The sequence below is a fragment of the Chrysemys picta genome, chromosome 7 (assembly GCF_011386835.1).
Source record: "Chrysemys picta bellii isolate R12L10 chromosome 7, ASM1138683v2, whole genome shotgun sequence".
NCBI lineage: Eukaryota > Metazoa > Chordata > Testudines > Emydidae > Chrysemys > Chrysemys picta.
Window position 1 is genome coordinate 29293763 of NC_088797.1, and position 18412 is coordinate 29312174.

Consider the following 18412-nt stretch of genomic DNA (forward strand, 5'->3'; position numbering starts at 1 on the left):
CAATCAGTTGCACACATACAAAATGGGAAATGCTGTCTAGGCAGGAGTAGTGCGGAAAGGATCTGGGGGTCATAGTGGACTACAAGCTAAATATGAGTCAACAATGTAACACTGTTGCAGAAAAAGCAAACATCATTCTGGGATGTATTAACAGGAGTGTTGTAAGCAAGACACGAGAAGTAATTCTTCCGCTCTACTCTGCACTGATTAGGCCCCAACTGGAGTATTGTGTCCAGGTCTGGGCGCCACATTTCAGGAATGATGTGGACAAATTGGAGAAAGTCCAGAGAAGGACAACAAAAATGATTAAAGGTCTAGAAAACATGACCTTTGAAGGAAGATTGAAAAAATTGGGTTTGTTTAGTCTGGAGAAGAGAAGACCGAGAGGGAACATGATAACAGTTTTCAAGTACCTAAAAGGTTGTTACAAGGAGGAAGGAGAAAAATTGTTCTTGTTACCCTGTGAGGATAGGACAAGAAGCAATGGGCTTAACTTGCAGCAAGGGAGGTTTAGGCTGGACATTAGGAAAAACTTCCTAACTGTCAGGGTGGTTAAGCACTGGAATAAATTGCCTAGGGAGGTTGTGGAATCTCCATCATTGGAGATTTTTAAGAGCAGGTTAGACAGACACCTGTCAGGGATTGTCTAAATCAGGGGTCGGCAACCTCTGGCACGCGGCTCGCCAGGGTTAGCACCTGGCAGACCGGGCCAGTTTGTTTACCTGCCACGTCGGCAGGTTTGGCCGATCGTGGCTCCCACTGGCCGCGGTTCGCCGCTCCAGGCCAATGGGGGAGGCGGGAAGCCGCGGCCAGCACATCCCTCGGCCCACGCCTCTTTCTGCAGCCCCCATTGCCCTAGGACTGCAAACTGCGGCCAGTGGGAGCTGTGATCAGCCGAACCTGTCGATGCGACAGGTAAACAAACTGGCCCGGCCCGCCAGGGTGCTTACCCTGGTGAGCCGCGTGCCAGAGGTTGCCAACCCCTGGTCTACATAATACTTAGTCCTGCCATGAGTGCAGGGGACTGGACTACATCAGTGGTTTTCAAACTTTTTTTCTGGTGACCCAGTTGAAGAAAATTGTTGATGCCCGCAACCCAACGGAGCTGGGGATGAGGAGTTTGGGAGGAGTTCAGGACTGGGCAGAGAGTTGGGGTGCAGGGGTGAGGGCTGGCAGTGAGAGATTCAGGGTGTGGGAAGGGGCTCTGGGCTGGGGCAGGGGTTGGGGTGCGGGAGAGGGTCAGGACTCTGGGCTGGGGCTGAAGAGTCTGAGGTGGGGCTGGGGATGAGGAGTTTGGGGTGCTGTAAGGGGCCCCGGGTTTGGGGGGGCTCAGGGCCAGGGTAGAGAATTGGGGCATGGGCTTACTTCGGGCGGCTCCCAGGGATGCTAAGGCTTCCTGCCTGTCCTGGCACTGTGGACTGTGCTGCGCCCCAGAAGCAGCCAGCAGCAGGTCCGGCTCCTAGGCGGAGGCACTCAAGCAGCTCCTTGCGATTCTTGCCTGCAGGCACTGCCTCGCTCCCAGTTCCCATTGGCCAGTTCCTGCTGAGCCCCAGCCCTGCTGCAGGGGGTGGATGGGGGGAGGAGATGCAGCACCCACAGCCATTGTGGCTGGGAGTTCCTGGGTTCCCCAGATGCCTGCAGTGGCCTGGAGCTGTGGGGCCCAAGCTTGAAGCTCCAGGGATGGCAGCTCGGAGCTCTGGGGTCCCCCCACTGTCTGCAGTGGCTCAGAGCTGCAGGTTCCCCCCATGGTGGCTGAGAGCTGCCAGGGCCTCGCTGCCCACAGCTGCTCAGAGCTGCATCTACCCCGAAGAGATGGATGCTAATATGCTCCAGGTACATCCTGAGGGGAGGGGAGGAAGTGGCCCAGGGGCAGCCAACCTTAGTCTGGCTGCAGCTTTGCTTGAGGCACGGCCAGTGTGTTGTGGTTGGGATCCCTACTGACCCGGTGGCGGACCACTCCGCCACTGTTAGGGCCCTGGGGTGACAGCCTCCCCTCTCCAACGCCCGCCCCTGGAGTTTTCTCTGGCTTAGCTACAAGAGCCCAGAACTAATTGACTACTGGGTTTGCTCTGTCTCTGCAACCAGAGACCAGAGCTGATTGCCTAGTGGATTCACTCTGTCTCTGAACCAAGAGGCCAGAGCTAATTGACTAGGCTGGAGGGCTTGGAGCTACTTAACGCCAGTGTTGGCCCGGGCCCCTGCCCCAAGGGCCCCGAGGCCATAGACTAAGGTGGGTGCAGCCCCTGCTTGAAGGGTCCAAGTGCCCTAGATGGTTTGTTACCAGATGTGCCCATTACTTTGGGGATATGCTCATTTATTCGGGTTACTCCACTGGGGAAGGGGGTTCTGTAATCCTGTCAATGTACTGCTTGTGCTACTTGCGTTTTCATATGGAGCTTTACTTCTCCCTTCTGCAAGTCCCCTCCCAGTGGAGCTATCCTGCAGGACCTAGGGTCCCTAGGGCTGGGTTACTCCCACCCCAGAACCGGATGAACACCCACACGTACATTAACAGAGCAAGTCTGAGCGGACCGGGTCAATCAGCACTGTCAAGCTGACCCCTTATATGTCTCTGGGCTCCATGGACTGGGTCAAGCAGCACTTTCAAGCTGTTACCCTTATGCGTCCCAGTTTCAGCACGTCCCTATCCCCACTCCCCCAATACAATTGTACTGGCAGTAACCTACTCAACGAGCAAACCCCACAGTATTTTGGGCGCTGCAGGGATCTTTAGCTTAGGTAAAAGAAGCGTCGCTGTAGAGTGAATGAGGGAAGCGAAAAACACAAACGAATAAAGTTCAGCAAGAGAGAGAAGCAACCAAGTTAACCATAAAAGTTATTTATTGAATGATAGTAATAACTACACAAGAAGAGCTAAACCAACATAACCTACATGATTAAAGGTTAATACCTAAGGTAGAAAGGAAACCAGAGAGAGAGAAAGAGGGGGTGGAGGGGTCTCACCCACTCCATGAGGTTTGAACTGGTCAGGTTCCCAGATGATGGTGGTAGCTCAGGATCCTGAACGCTGGAGACAGGCAGAGCCCCCAGCACGATCAGTCCGGAGATGGAGTTCCAGTGGAACTGATGCCTAGCTTGGATCTAAGCATTTGAACCCTGACGAGATGGTGAGTAGGGATTTTTGTAGAGAAAATACAATGGTTCAAGGGAGAACACTAGATTTGTTTATAGGTAAACTGATGACTCAAGGGTTTTCTTTAGACTAGACAATAGGAGCTGATCGCTCTTGGCTATGGGTGGTGGTTTCTTCCAGGGAGCTCACAATGCAACTAAGCTGCTTCAGTATTTGGATATCAATTAAGGATTCATTACTAGAATTGGTCTGATAATTGCTGAGCTGGGTGTGTGCAGGCGTAGGTTCATTAGCATCTGGAGCAGAGATTCCCAGGATGCAGTGCTTCCCTGCTTTTTCTGGTCCCAGAATTCAGTGTGGTTCTCTGTTCTCCATTCTGTATGCAAATTGAGATGTCTTCCTGTCCCATCTTTTATGCAGATGAGGCTAGGGGAGTTGTCTCTGCTCTCCATTCTGTATGCTAATGGAGATGTCTTAATCTTGTCACCCTTGTCAGGAGGGGTCTAGGTGTGTCTCCCAATGCCCTTTACTGCTCTCTGCAACTTTTCTTCCTCTGATGGGTTTTGGTTTAAGCAGAGGCTGGGGGTAGGGTGGTATCTTTCATGAGTCAGGCTGGATACTGCACCTTGGTTCCCCAAGAACACGGAGGTGTCTGGTATAAGGTTGGACTGCACAGCCTGTCAAACCAGTAGGGATGCTAACACTACACTAATTGCCTTAATACTAGGTGGATGATGAAGTGAGAAGGTGTGTCCTCCCTCTGACCCATATGGGAGGGACAACCGCCCCACCATTGCACACAGCTTGAGTTAAAGATTCAAATAAAAGTGAGTAAAAGGATTTGGAAACATAAGGTAAAAGAAACATATAAAAGCACAATCTCTAGCCTAGTCTTATTAATAAGTGACTTTCCTGTCTAACAAGGTATTTCTTACCCAATGGTCAGACTTTACAGCGCTTGTCCAGTCCAGGGAGACACTCCCACTGGCAGAATGTGGCCTCCGAATGGATAACAATTTGTGTTATTTCCTTCTCTACAGTCCCAGGCCTTTGTCAATGCACATGTCTGCATCAGCCCCAGACTATAAAAAAGGGCTGCGCTGAGTCCAAGAATGTCAATTAGTCTCAGTGTTGACTGAGTCAGCTGGGAGACCCACCCCACCTCAGAAGACATGTTTCACCTCCCCGAGTTTTGGAAACCAATATTCTACAAGTTTCAGAGTAGCAGCTGTGTTAGTCTGTATCCGCAAAAAGAACAGGAGTACTTGTGGCACCTTAGAGACTAACAAATTTATTAGAGCATAAGTTTTCATGGACTACAGCCCACTTCTTCGGATGCATCCACGAAAGCACCAGAGGGTCCTGTGGCACCTTTGAGACTAACAGAAGTATTGGGAGCATAAGCTTTCGTGGATAAGAACCTCACTTCTTCCTCACTTCTTCAGATGCCATCTGAAGAAGTGAGGTTCTTACCCACAAAAGCTTATGCTCCCAATACTTCTGTTAGTCTCAAAGGTGCCACAGGACCCTCTGGTGCTTTTTACAGATTCAGACTAACACGGCTACCCCTCTGATACTTGACACGAAAGCTTATGCTCTAATAAATTTGTTAGTCTCTAAGGTGCCACAAGTACTAATATTCTACAAGTTACATAACTCTAAAAATGTTTCCCATACAAACATCCCGTGATAACCTTGACAACCAGCTAGTTACTGGCTTTTGGCAGAGACCACATATGACCCCTTCAGTCAACTATCAAGAAGATGATTGGATGCAGATGTAGATCATACAGATCATCATGGTGGACATCACAGTTCCCTTTGAAAAGAGGACGCCAGCCTTCCACGATGACCGATCTCTAAAGCTGGAGAAATATGCCCCTCTGGCTGACACTTTGAGAGCTAGGGGCTACGAGGTTCAAACTCACGCGCTGATCATCTGAGCCCTGGGTGCATGGGACCTCAGTAACGAGCGAGTGTTGAGAGAATGTGGAATCAGTCAATGCTACACTCAGCTGATGCGGCAACACATGGTGTCGGATGCCATCAGGTGGTTGAGAGACATCTACGTAGATCACAACACCAGACATTGGCAATACCAGTAGGGATGAGCTGGAGTGCAGATGCAAAGCACAGTAGGGAAAGTAACTGAAATACTTCCCAGATGGATTGTATTTTCTAATGGACAACCTACTCTAAATTCTCAATTACTGAGGGACAATCTTCACTCATTGCTATATGCGCTTTCCACAACCAACTCTGTGTAAGTTTCTATGAGTAATGTTCCCAAATACTTGGATACTAATATCTAAACCTAAAATTAGGTGTTAAATTTATTCACCTAAATTTGGGTTAGTGCTGATTATGCACTATATGTATCTTATGACTTTAAAAACAAACTTCATATTTGTGGATAATCTAAGCACTATACCCAGATGTACAGACACTCTTTTCTTAACTGGTGTACTATATAATCTTTTAACATTAGCTTTAATAAACATTTTATATCTGCCAGGACATGCCTTGGCATATCTGTGTCACAGTGAGTCAGGTTCAAAGGATCGCTGCTTATCTGATTGAGCTATCCAGCTAAAAACCCTGTCAATTCCTCTGTCTGCACATGCTTAGTGGAATCCGGGGGGCACCTCCCTGCACCTTGGAAATGCTTGGAGCATGCCTAACTGGAAAAGCAAACTCTTTTTCAAACAATGTTGTAATTTGGCTTTCCCCAAAGGGCTGGTGGCTGCCATGCACTCTGTTGGGTAAACCTCGAGTGTTGGAGAGCATGAGCCCTGGTTTGATCTCTATCTGTGTGCAATAGGGTGACCAGACAGCAAACGTGACAAATCCGGACAGGGGGTGGGGGGTAATAGGAGCCTATATAAGAAAAAGACCCAAAAATCGGGACTCTGTATAAAATCGGGATATCTGGTCACCCTAGTGTGCAAAAAAATGTGGCCAGAATGGATTAACTTTCAGAAACACTGTTTGGGGAGGGGCTGTATCTCAGGAACCCATTGGCCGAATGGCCCCCAATTTGGATCACTGACCTGGCCCTGAACCCCCATAAGACACGCCAAATTTAAAGACAACCCAAGTAACTGTACAGATTTTTGAGCACTTAGAACAGTCAAGCTTAAAACAGAAAGTTGGTCTTAACTATAGCATAGCTACTGCTTTGCTACAATACAAAAACGCTGCAGCCCTGTGATAGGGTATGGCCAGCCCCACCCTGAGGCCCGGTCTACACTACAAAGTGAGGCTGATGTAAGCTGCCTTGTGTCAGTCTATTTGTGAATACGTCTATAGTGAAATTTGTCTCTAGCTGAGGTAGGCAGCCCGCCACAGCGACCCAGTGAAACCACCTCTCGGAATGCTGTGGAGCCATGGCTGACCTAATGAGGTCAATGCGTGACCTGTGCTGATCTTAGCAGTCCTCCAGCAGCTGTCCTACAATGGCTACTCCCTGCAACAGTGACCGCTGTGGTCGCGATTATGAATTCCACCGCTCAGGGGTCACAGAGAGCAGAAGCCAGGCACCCCCTGAAGCCCCCCACCCTTGTATTTGTGAAATGCCTTTTCCTGATTGCCCAGCTTGGCAAGCACACCTAGCAGCTCTCCCTTGTTGTGTGCAACTGCCCTACTGACCATGCCGGCTATATGCACTGGACATGCCCTGCCTGGAGTAGACAGGAGGGATTGGATATCCTGGGCCCATGGGGAGAAGAGGTTGTGCAGGCACAGCTACGGATCAGCTGTAGAAATGTGGACATCTCTGAAAAGATTGAACAGGGGCTGGAGGCAAAGGGGTACGACAAGGATCAGCAGCAGTGCCATGTGAAAATCAACTGCAGCAAGCATACACAAGGCCAGGAAGCATGACGTGTAGGCGACTCAGATCAAGAGAAGAAATATTGTTGTTTGAATGGCCTCTGCCTGTACTGTGGGGAATGAAGCTACTTTGCCACCAGGTGTCTCCTCAAGTCCTGTTCTATGGCTAGTCCAGGAAGATGGGAGGGATCACCCTCACTAGAGGGGATGTGGCTGGACAGAATGGCAACATCTGATTCCCTGAGCAGACCCCCTCTGCTTCCTACGTGTACCCTAACCACCTCGGACAATGCCCAATCCCACCTCCAGATCGAGTACCGGCTTTGGGCCCTGGCTACACCCGAAGCAAGCTGCACTCAGGAATGTCTAGTAATTTCATGGACACTGGCTTTACTAAAATAAACCAGTGTCAGTGCAAAGGAAGCTCCCCCGTGGTGGAGCCAATTCATGGCAGCTTGCTGTCCTTGGGCCTGGTCGTCTAGGAGACTGCACCCCTTTTGGGCTGTGATTCAAGTCCACCAGGAAACCCTGCAATTTAACCTGATTGACTCACCCCACTTCTCGATCATGCTTGGCATCCCCTGGCTCTCCCTCCACAATCCAGACATTTCCTGCAGAGCACGAGAAGTGCAGTTCGGGTCTGATTTTTGTCAGCATCAGTGTCTAGTCCAACCTGGTGTTGAAGATACTAGACACAATCTGGGCAAGGCCACCATTTTCTGCTCACAGCAGGCTCTGAGTGAGGATAACTCTCCAATTCCTGTGAAATACTAGAACTTTGTGGACATAGTCAATAAAAGAAACATTAATGCCCAAGCCCCACATAGGCCTCACGACTACCCCATAGAATTCCTGCCAGGGGCCAAAATCTCCTTCAGGCAAATTTATGCTTTGTCAGAACCTGAACTCAGGGCCCTGTAGGAACACCTCAATGAAAATCTAGCAAATAATTTTATCTGTCCTTCTGTGTCCGCTGCCAAGGCCCTAGCCCCAGTTGTCAAGCAAAAGGATGCCTTTGTGTAGACTATCCAGTGCTGAAAAATATCACCGTCAAGAATAAATATCCTTTGCTGTTGATCAGTGAACTACAGGAGATGGTTGGCTTGGCTACGCAGCACCTACAACCTGGTCTGCATCCAAGAGGGCAATGAATGGAAAACAGCCTTTCATATGTGGTATGGACATTTTGAGTACCTTGTCATGCCTTTTTGTCTCTGTAATGCCCCTGCCACATTCCAGCACTTTGTTAATGATATCTTCAGGGTTGTTCTGCATAAGTTTGTCATCAAAGCAGATGCCTCTGATCACATGATTGAGGCAGTGCTATCACAGCAACAAGGGCCCTTGAATGACCTTAGCCATTGTATCTTCTCTTCTATGAAATTGACACCTGAGGAACAAAATTATAAAATCTGTAGTAAGGAGTCATTGGCCATCAAGGCTGCAGTTCAGGAGTGGCACCATCATCTAGAAGGGGCACGTCTTTCAGTCCAGGTGTTCACAGATCATAAAAATTTGGAACATCTCTCTTTGCAGCCCTCAACCAAGGTCGGCTATGTTGATTCCTCTTCTTCTGTAGATTCAACTTCACCCTGACCTACCAGCTGAGAACCTGGAATGATAAACACGAGGTGTTATCTCACAAGGGAGGGTACATCTATAAGGGGGTTAAACCTCCCAAGCCTACCACAATATTGTAGCCCTGCCATTTTGTAAATATGCTGACCAGCACTGATCTTTTGGCCACTGTAAAGGCCTCGCTGCCCAACGATCCACTTGCAGTGGATGGATGTCAGCCAGTTCTGACCCAAACATCACAGTGAAAAACAACGTACTCTGGTTCAAGGATTGCATTTATGTTCCTGATGGACCACCCATCCAGCCATACTCTTGCTATGCCACGATTCCCCACTTGCAGGCTACTTCAGGTACAGGAAGATGGTGAAGCTGATTTCTCGCAATTTTTGGTGGCAAACTGTTCTCATCTGTCAGATCTTACATGACGTCCTATGAGACATTCAGCCAGATGAAGACCACGTGCCAAACTTCTAGGTGCCCTGATCCCACTTTTGGCCTCACCCCAACCCTGGGCATCTATCTTAATGAACTTCATCACAGATCTCCCCAACTTATAGGGCTCCACAGCTATACTGGTCGTCATCAACTTCCTCAACAAAAGGACACACATTGCACCTTGTCAGACGATCCCCATTGCAAAAGTAACTGCTCATTTATCTTTCAACAACACCTTCACGCTCCATGGATTACCAACCAACATGACATCAGAATGTGGGCCACAATTTGTCTCCCCTTTTTGGGGAAAATTGGCCGAAGTCCTGAAGTGACTCTGCACATTTCCTTTGCTTACCACCACCAGACGGATGGACAATTGGAATGGGTAAATCAAATTCCAGAACAATAACTCTGTTGCTTTAGCAACTACCATCAAGATGTTTGTTTGTTTCCAACTTTTACCTTTTATTGAATTTGCTTACAGTAACTCCAATCACAGATCAACCTGCCAAAACCCCTTCTATGCCAATTGTGGCTTCCACCCTCGATTCCATCCATCCGTCCCGCCAATCTCCCGTGTCCTCATGGCCTCTGATTTGGTTCAACACTTTCACCACTTTCAAGAGGAATTAAAATCACACTTAAACTCAGCCAAGGACGACTACAAATGATACATTGACCTCCATCAATAGGACCCTCCTCCTTTGTCGGTCGGAAACAAGTTAAGGCTCTTGATTCAACACTTGGATATCTCCTCAAGGAAACTAGATCACCATTACCTTGGCCTACTTTGATCATCCAACAGATCAACCCGGTGGCCTTCAAGCTCCACTTGCCCTGTGCCATGAAGATACATCCAGCATTCCATGTTTCCTTGTTAAAGAAATAGGTGGCCAACTCTTTTCCTGGATGCACACAACCACCCCCACCCCTCATCATGGTTCGGGGGCAGGAAGATACCTGGTGAGACAGATGCTGGATTCTAAGCTCCTCTGATGATGACTTGTGGACTGGGAAGTGTATGCCCCAGTGAGTGGGGGGTAATGTGAGGTGATGAACTAGAGCCTGATTAAGCCACATGCAGTGTTGAGTCACTCCTGAGCTAGGCTCCAGCCAATCCACAAGCCAGGAGCTGGTCTGATGGCTCTCAGAGCAGGTATATAACCCTCACAGGAGAAACAGCAGCTCGGTCTGCCCAGTGTCACTTCATGGCTTGGAACTCTCCCCTGCCTGAGAGTGGTGATAGACTCCACAGACCTTAGCCTGCTCCAGCCCTGCTCCAACCCAGCTCTTGACTCCTGATTCTGGCTCTGACCGCTGGCTTTAGTTCCTCACCGGACTTCCACCACACAAACCAATAGGCCCATCCATCTCATTTTCTGAAACCAGCAGCAGCTGAGCTCTCTGTGGCTTTGCTACTCTCAAGAGTGAGATATCAGCTAAAATCACCACTGCCTGTGGGATGAAGTGCCAATACTCAGTGCCACTGCCCTATACCTGTACCCATGGAATAGGGACTGAAACGTGACTGTTCTATGCAACCAAAATTCCTTCCCCTCCACTCGCCCCTGGGTGGGCCACATTTGTGGCTGGGGCTGGAGAGTGGTGCTGTGCAGGGGCACCCTGAAGCTGGCATGTCTTATTCAACGTTTTTATGGGACTAAGGGAAGGGAGTTTTTGAAATGTAACTTTCCCTTTCCATTGTGACGGTAAAGTCAGTGATAGAAAGATATGTATCAGCAGCTGCTGCTGTTGTGGACTTGAGGGTGCCCCCCACACACACACACCTGCAGAACGCCTGAGGACTAGGGAGGACGTGTTCAGCAAGCTCCTGCCAGCCAGTGCTGCACTGGACCATGAACAAAGGGCCTGGAGTGGAGGGCCAACATGGCAGACAACATGGAAAAGGAGAAAGGAAACGGGAGATGCACCAGGACATAATGGGTCATCTCAGACAGCAAACACCGATGCGGCAGACCTTTTTGACCTGCAGGTCCAAAAATCCCAGACTCCTCACCCTTTGCAGTCCTTGGAGAACTCCATGCTAGCTGCTCCCAATGTCCCCGCAACATACCACTTGGCATCACGGGCCACACCCTTACATCTACCGCTCCAGGCCAGGGGACAGCAGGGGAAACCACACCTTCACACACACTGACCTGTGAGACCACGGTTGGTATATGCGTAGCCATGGTAGGCTACTTTTGTGCATTGAAATGGACAGAAATATTTGCTGCCTTTGCAATTGCAAAGTCCCATTCCATTAATTTATGTTTAAAGTCTGTATTGCGATGCCTGTCTTTTTGGACGTTGTTTTTCTGCAGTGTTTTTGCCACTCAATAAATTCCTATTTATGGAGAATAAAATTCTCTTGATTGGTTCCCAGCATGTACTGCAGAACGCACGGTGGTACTCACAGCACACTGTACTTGTCAATGTACAGCAAGCACCATACAACTCATAGGCTCAGGAAAACAGTCATATTTATAGATGTGCAGCAAGCACTACCCGATTCCCAGCAGCACCCGCAGCTCCTGGCCCAGCACAGAACACTCCTGTGGCTCACCATTAAAGGGCTCTTTCAAAGCTTCCCTCAACCACACAGTTCCACATGGAGCTCTTGTAGTGGCCCTTGTGTTTGGCTGTTGAAACTTGGCAAACAGTCGCTCCACCTCTGCCCTGGTGGTAGCTTTCCCCCCTTTGTCTCACAGATATTACGTAGCGCACGGCAGGCAGCTACAACCAGTGGGATATTTTTTCTCACAGAGAGCCAATCTAGTGAGTAAACACCACCAGCGTCCCCTCAATCTACCAAAAGCGCATTCAATTGTCATTCTGCACCTGCTCAGCCAGTATCTGAATCTTTCCGTGGTGTTGTCGAAGTGGCCAGCATACGGCTTCATGAGGCAGGGGAGCAAGGGGTAGGCTGGGTCTGCCCAAATCACCACCGGCATTTCCATATCACCAGTATGGTCAGGACAGAAGGTCCCTGCTTGCAGCTTTTTGAACAGGCCTGTGTTTTTAAGGATGCGAGTTTCATGAACCTCCCCTGACCAGCCCACCCTGATATCAGTGAAGCATCCCTGGGGAATCCACCAACCAGGGCCAGCTTTAGCAAGAGCGGGGCCCGATTCCTGGGGGCGGGGCTTGCTGCAAGCCCCGCCCCCAGGAATCGAGCCGCACTCCGGCCGTGTTTGCTGGGCTTGGGTCCGGCCCAGAGCCCCTTGGCGGCCGGAGCCAAGCCACGGGAGCCAGGCCGGAGCTGCACTGCGGGGGCCGGGCCGGGCGGCCGGATCCGAAGCCGTGGCCCGGGGGCTGGACCGGGGGACTGGAGCCGCGCCGCGGGGGCCGGGCCCGAAGCCGTGCCGCGGGGGCCGGGCCAGGGGCCGGACCCGAAGCCGCGCCATGGGGGCCGGGCCGGGGGCCGGACCCAAAGCCGCGCCACGGGGGCCGGGCCGGGGGCCGGACCCAAAGCCGCGCCGCGGGGGCCGGGCCGGGCCAGGGACTGGAGCCGCGCCGTGGGGGCCGGACCCGAAGCCGCACCGCGGGGGCCGGGCCAGGCCGGGGGGCCGGAGCTACGCCGCGGGTTGGGCCGGAGCCACGCTGCGGGCCGGCGCACTCGGCCGGAACCGGGGCCGGACTAGGCCGTGCCTCCCCGGAGCCCTCCTCGCGCGTCCCCACCACCCCGGGTTATCTAGTGCTGCCTGCCCGCCCCTGCTTCTTTTCAGACTTCCTGCGAACCTCTGATTCGCGGGAAGCAGGGGCGGGGGAGGAGCAGGGGGTGGAGCGAGCAGGGGAGGGGAGGAGGGGGAAGTGAGCTGGGGGCAGGGTAGAGAGCTGCGGCGGGGCCCTCTTGGCGCGGGCCCCAATTCAGCCGAATCGGCTGAATCGGCCTAAAGCTGGCCCTGCCACCAACGCTTGCATAACCATGGAAATGTAGCCCTTTCTGTTGATGTACTCTGTGGCAAGGCAGGCTGGGGCCAAAATAGGGATATGTGTGCCGTCTATCATGCCATCATAGTTCAGCAACCCCATTGCTGCAAATCCAGCCGCTATGTCCTGCACAAACCTAGTCACAGGCCTGCTTAGCAGGAGACGATTAACGGCCCTGTGCTCTTGCATGACAATGGCCCCCACAGTGGATTTTTCAACTTCAGAACGATTTCCCATTGATCGGTAGCAATCCTGCATTGCAAGCTTCCGAAGTGCAATCAGCGCTGGCTTCTCTACTGGCCGTGCAGCTCTCACTCTGCTATCCATGTGCTAGAGGGCTGGGGCAGGCTCGGCTCAGATCCAGGAATGTGGCCTTTCGCCGCCACTGGTCATCATCCCAAACCCGCATTATGATGTGATCAAACCAGTCCAGGCTCGTTTCTCAGGCCCAGAAGCGGCACTCCGTCATCTGCAGCTGCTCCATGAATGCTACCAACAACCTGGAATTGTTCTTTGCTGTGTCCCTCAGCTAACTGTCCTCAAATAAATCCATATGTTTCCCAATGTTGAGGTACTTCCTGCAGGTCTGCAAATACAGGAGGACTGTGAGTCCCGTATTTAGTGTTCAGGAGAGGGTTCCATGCTTCGGTCAGAGATGGTGGACATGGAGAAGTTCACATGGGTTTGTGGGATTAAAAAAAAATAAAAGGGGCAAAAATGATGGGATATTGATGGTATTATGGGATGGAGGAAGTTGCATGCTGGGAACTAGACCCCATCTCCCAGAGATCCCTGGGTAAGTCACTTCTATCCCACAGCACATTCTGAAAATTTCCTCAAGGGCATTGCATGGGACGGCGGCGCATGGCGCACTGGGGTGCCTGCCCGTGGTGCACTACACTTTGCATTGGCACAAGCACTCCTGGTGGGTACACGCAGCTCCGACACAAGCAGCTAAGTGTGCATGCACACGAGCAATATACACGCTTTGGCGACTGTGCGCCGATGCAACTTGCGCCAACCAAAGTTTGTAGTGTAGACGTGGCCTCAGCCAGCAAGGGCTAATGGCCCCACTGAGCCCTGCCCCATTACACAGACGTGCGCTGTCAGGTAAAGTTACGAGGGCAGAGCACTGGAGAACAGCTCAGTAGCTGGCTGATCAGGGTGGAGAACAGATCTCCTTTCCTTTGCTTCCTGGGGAGAGGCCCAGCCCTGCCCCTCTGCTGAGACTGTTGATTGCCAGAGTCCTCCGGAAGATGCTAAGTCTGGCACAGAACTGTTGAGTTTGGATTTGGGATTATTTCTTTGCTTTAGTCCAAAATGACTATCAGGCTGTCCGTGCTGCCTGGGCCAGGTCTGCGGGGCCTCGTGGGGATCCCCTGCCCAGGGAGGATGTGGGGAGTTGCCTCAATAAACTCCGTGGACTTTTGCTCCCTCTGGAGTCTGCCCTGAAATGTGTCTTGGACCCTGAAGAGCACAGTCATGAGCCCCTATTAACTAGATTAAAAACTGTCTAACTGATAGAGCTCGATGGGGATCATCAAGGGGGATTGTCATCCAATGGGGCTGCTTCTCGTGAGGTCTGCAGGGATGGGTTCTAGGTCTGGCACTATGCAATAGTCTGGAAGGAAATACGGCTCACAGATTGGCAGAGCGGTAAATAATGCTGGGGACAGGGCTGTCATAGAGAGCGACCTGGCTCACATGCTGAGCTGGGCTCGTTTGAACACACCTCTACGCAGGGCCCAGCACGTCTAGAGCCCAAGAACGTCGGTCCCGTTTATGAGATGGGGACTATAGCCTGGAACATCCTGTGTCCCGGGACGCATGCACAGGTGGGCGGGAGGGTCAGCGTGAGTGCAGGAGTGTGAGGCAGCGGCGTGCAAAGGGGACCAGTGAAAAGGGGCATGGGCTGGTTGTGAGTGGCGCAAAGGGGCAGGGTGGGGTATGAGTGTGAGAAGTGGGCATGCCAGCATTTCACCTGTCCCTCTTCCCCCAGGCTTCCCCGGCGTGAGGCTGGCCCAGCTGCCCGCCCAGTGGCTCCATGACGAGGGAGGTGCCCGTCTGGATGGTGCCCAGGTAGGGAGGAGCCAGCGCCCACCATGCCCTACGTCCTCCCTCCTCTGCACTGCGCCCTCAAGATGATGTCCCGCAAGAAGGCGCTGCTGCTGCTGCTGCTGGCACTCAGCACCCTTAGCCTGCTCATCCACCAGAGCACGCACCTCAACTGGTACAGAGCAAGGGAGGGGGAGGGGGAGGATGGGGTCATGCGGGAGTGGGCAGAAGAAGGGTTGGAGCATGGAGGGGGGTAGAGCTAGAGGATGAGGCAGGGGGCCTGTCGAGTGGGGCTATAGGGACAGGGCTAGGGAATGGGGGCAGGGGTGGGGCATGGATAGTAGGCAGGGCGGGATGGTACAGGGGCAGAGCTAGTGGGTATGGGGCTAGGGACAGGGGCAGATGGGCACGTGGGGCTGGGACATGAGGAGGAAATGGATGGGCCCATTGGGCTGATCAGGGCAGGGGTTCAGGGGAGTGCTGGGCTGGCCATGCCCCTCGTGCTGACCCCCCCTCTCCCAAGCAGGTCCCCCAAGCCTTCCTCCCCGGGCTGCCCCCCAGCTCCCTCGTCCCGCCCCAAGCACACCTCGGTGGCCTTCCTGAAGACCCACAAGACAGCGGGCACCACAGTGCAGAACATCCTTTTCCGCTTCGCTGAGCAGCACAACGTGACGGTGGCGCTGCCCCACCACGCCTGCGACCACCAGTTCTGCTACCCCCGCAACTTCTCCGCCCGCTTCGTGCACCCACACACCCTGCCCCCCCGCATCATCGCCAGCCACCTGCGCTTCCAGCGCCAGGAGCTGCACCGCCTCATGCCCAACGACACGCTCTACGTCACCATCCTGCGCGAGCCCGTTGCCATGTTCGAGTCACTCTTCACCTACTACAACCAGTACTGCTCCGCCTTCAAACGGGTACCCAACGGCTCCATGGAAGCCTTCCTGGCCAACCCGCTGGCCTTCTATCGCCCCCAGGAGAAGTTCTCCATGTACGCCCACAACACCCTGCTCTACGACCTTGGTGGGGACAACGACCACAGCCCCGCCGACCCCGCCTACCTGCCCGGCTTCATCCGCCAGATGGAGGAGGTCTTCTCGCTGGTGATGATCGCCGAGTACTTCGACGAGTCACTGGTGCTGCTGCGCCACCTGCTCTCCTGGGACCTGGAGGACATGCTCTACGTCAAGCTCAACATGCGCGGTCCCCGGTCCAAGGGCAACGTCAGCTCAGAGGCGCTGGCCACCCGGATCCGCGCCTGGAACGGGCTGGACGCCCAGCTCTACGACCACTTCAATGCCACCTTCTGGCGCAAGGTGGCGCAGGCAGGGCGGGAGTGCGTGGCGGAGGAGGTGCGGGCGCTGCGCCGGGCCTGCGAACAGCTGCTGCGCCGCTGCTTCGGGGGGCGGCCCCAGCTGCGCCCCGCCACGCAGATCAAGAACAAGGAGCTGCGGCCCTGGCAGCCCAGCTCCAAGGTGGACATTGTGGGCTATGACCTGCCTCCGGCTGTGCCCGGCTCAGGTGCCCCCCCTGACGAGCGCTGCCTCAAGCTGGTCATGCCTGAGGTGCAGTACTCCCGCTATATGCTGCGCAAGCAGAGCCTGCGTACCCGCCGCAGGGCCATGCTCCACCGCCCCCTGCCCCCCCGGGGAGTCCCGCGCCCAGCCAGGGCCCTCCCACTCCGCCACCCCGCAATGCCCAAGGCAGCCTGAACAGGGGCTGGGACCTTAGCCCAGATTAGAGACTCACACCTGGGTGTGGGGCTGTGCAGGCATCGTGGACCTGGCTTTCTGTGCCCCCTGCCCTCGGATCGGCCTTTGCTGGCCCCCTGCTCCCTCCCTGGGACAGTCCCCATCCTGCACAACAGCCCCACTCCCTCCCCCTGCATTCCACGTCCCTTTGGGAGGGCTGGATCTGAACTGAACGCCATTGAGGCCTGATCTGGCACTGGGAAGCTGCCCCCTTCCTGAGCCTGCGTCGGGTCCATTTGCAGGTTCTGGATGGTTTGCATGTGACCTGGATTTGGAAATCCACCAATCACAGCCTGGGGACTGAGGCAGCGGGAGCCTGGGAGGGACGCCCAGCAACTCAGCACGGAACAACAGTGTCTATGGTTTGGGGCCAAGATGGTGGCCGCCCCCAACTCCAGCCTTTCTCCACTAGTGCTCCTCCGCCCCAGCATTGGCCCATACCTCCCCCTAGTGCTGCCACTCACATGCGGACATAGCACTTCATGGGAGACACAGGGCCCAGGTCAACCCTGGGGAGGCGGGACTTGAACCCCTGCCCCAGGTAACAGAGCAGGGCCCCTCACACTAGCACCGGGGTTGCAGGAGAGAACCTCCCCTGGCCAGGCACACAACACCACACAGCCTATCGCACACAGACACCCCCCATCACTCGCAGAGCACCCCCTCATCACAGATAGCGCACACATCCTATCAGTCCCCACCCCCACTTGTGTTTACCCACACACCTTGCACACAGTGCTTAATCTGTCATGAAACAGGTGCCGGGGCTCAAGCCATTTTTTTTCATTCATACCTGATGCAACAAGCCCAGAGGTGCTGGGGCTAGGCACTGCCAGGCCCAGAGGTGCTGGGGCGCCGCCCTGACAAGCCCTGGCCCAAATTAAACACTGGTTGCACACGTGCACAGTGTCACACACACAATCACTCACAGCTGGCCCCCTGTGCAATCACACACACACAACCCTCGCCAGGGTGCCACACTGGTGTGGCAAGGCGACAGTGTCCCAGCAGGGAGTGACTCCCTCCCTGAGACCCCAAGGGGGCACAGCCTGGCTCCTCCCGCCCCATGAGCCATTCCCTGGGTAATGGGTTCCCAGGAAGAGGCTGATGCTGAACAACTGTCAGGGGGATGGGAACCTGCCCCCAATAAAGGACTCTGTGAGGTGCCTGGTCTGCTCTGGTGTCTGTGGCTCATGGGGGGCAGGTGGGAGGTTCTGGTGGGTGGCTCTCTGTGGGTCATTGCCCCATGGGTACCCCAGGGTGTGACCCCTGACACTCAGCAGACATTGGAGCCCGTAGCTGGCAGCAGTAGGAGGTTGTTATCTTCCATGTGGCCAGAGCCTGAGGGGGGGCAGTCAGGCACACATGGCATGTGTTGCACACACACCTTGAGCGTGACTCTAGGGACCAATGCAGCTGTGTCTGGGGAGGAGTTGAGGGCTGGTTCTTGAGGATGGTGACTGGCTTGCTGGCACCGATGGATGCTGGACTCACTGCAGGAGTGTTGTCAGGTAGAGGGGACCAGGTGCCTCATTCCCAGCCTCCAACCCTTGCTCCCCTTCCAGCAGGTCCCCCAGAGCTGGGTTTGCTAGGTCTCAGCCTAGCTCCAACAGAGGTCTTGAGGCAAGAACAGGGGTCCCCCTGCCCATAAGCCCCTGGCAGGGAGTCCCCAGGGCATGGACCACAGAGATCTGCCGTGGAGAGAAGGGGTCAGTGTGGGGCAAAGGAAGAGGCA

General features: G+C 53.7%; 1 protein-coding gene across 3 annotated transcripts in view; it reads left to right on the forward strand.

The window, feature by feature from the left end:
- Positions 1 to 17843, forward strand: part of GAL3ST3 (galactose-3-O-sulfotransferase 3) — a 37817-nt gene extending 19974 nt beyond the window's left edge. For 2 of the 3 annotated variants that reach the window (XM_005305451.4, XM_005305453.5), the window contains exons 2-3: positions 14871 to 15101; positions 15453 to 17843. In XM_005305451.4, coding sequence (XP_005305508.2) covers positions 14974 to 15101; positions 15453 to 16638 — 1314 coding nt within the window. In that variant the 5' untranslated portion in view covers positions 14871 to 14973 and the 3' untranslated portion in view covers positions 16639 to 17843. Of the gene's footprint in view, positions 1 to 3821; positions 3922 to 14870; positions 15102 to 15452 lie in introns of all 3 variants that reach the window. The other variant, XM_005305449.4, reaches the window with a different exon arrangement.
- Positions 17844 to 18412: the final 569 nt, after the last annotated feature.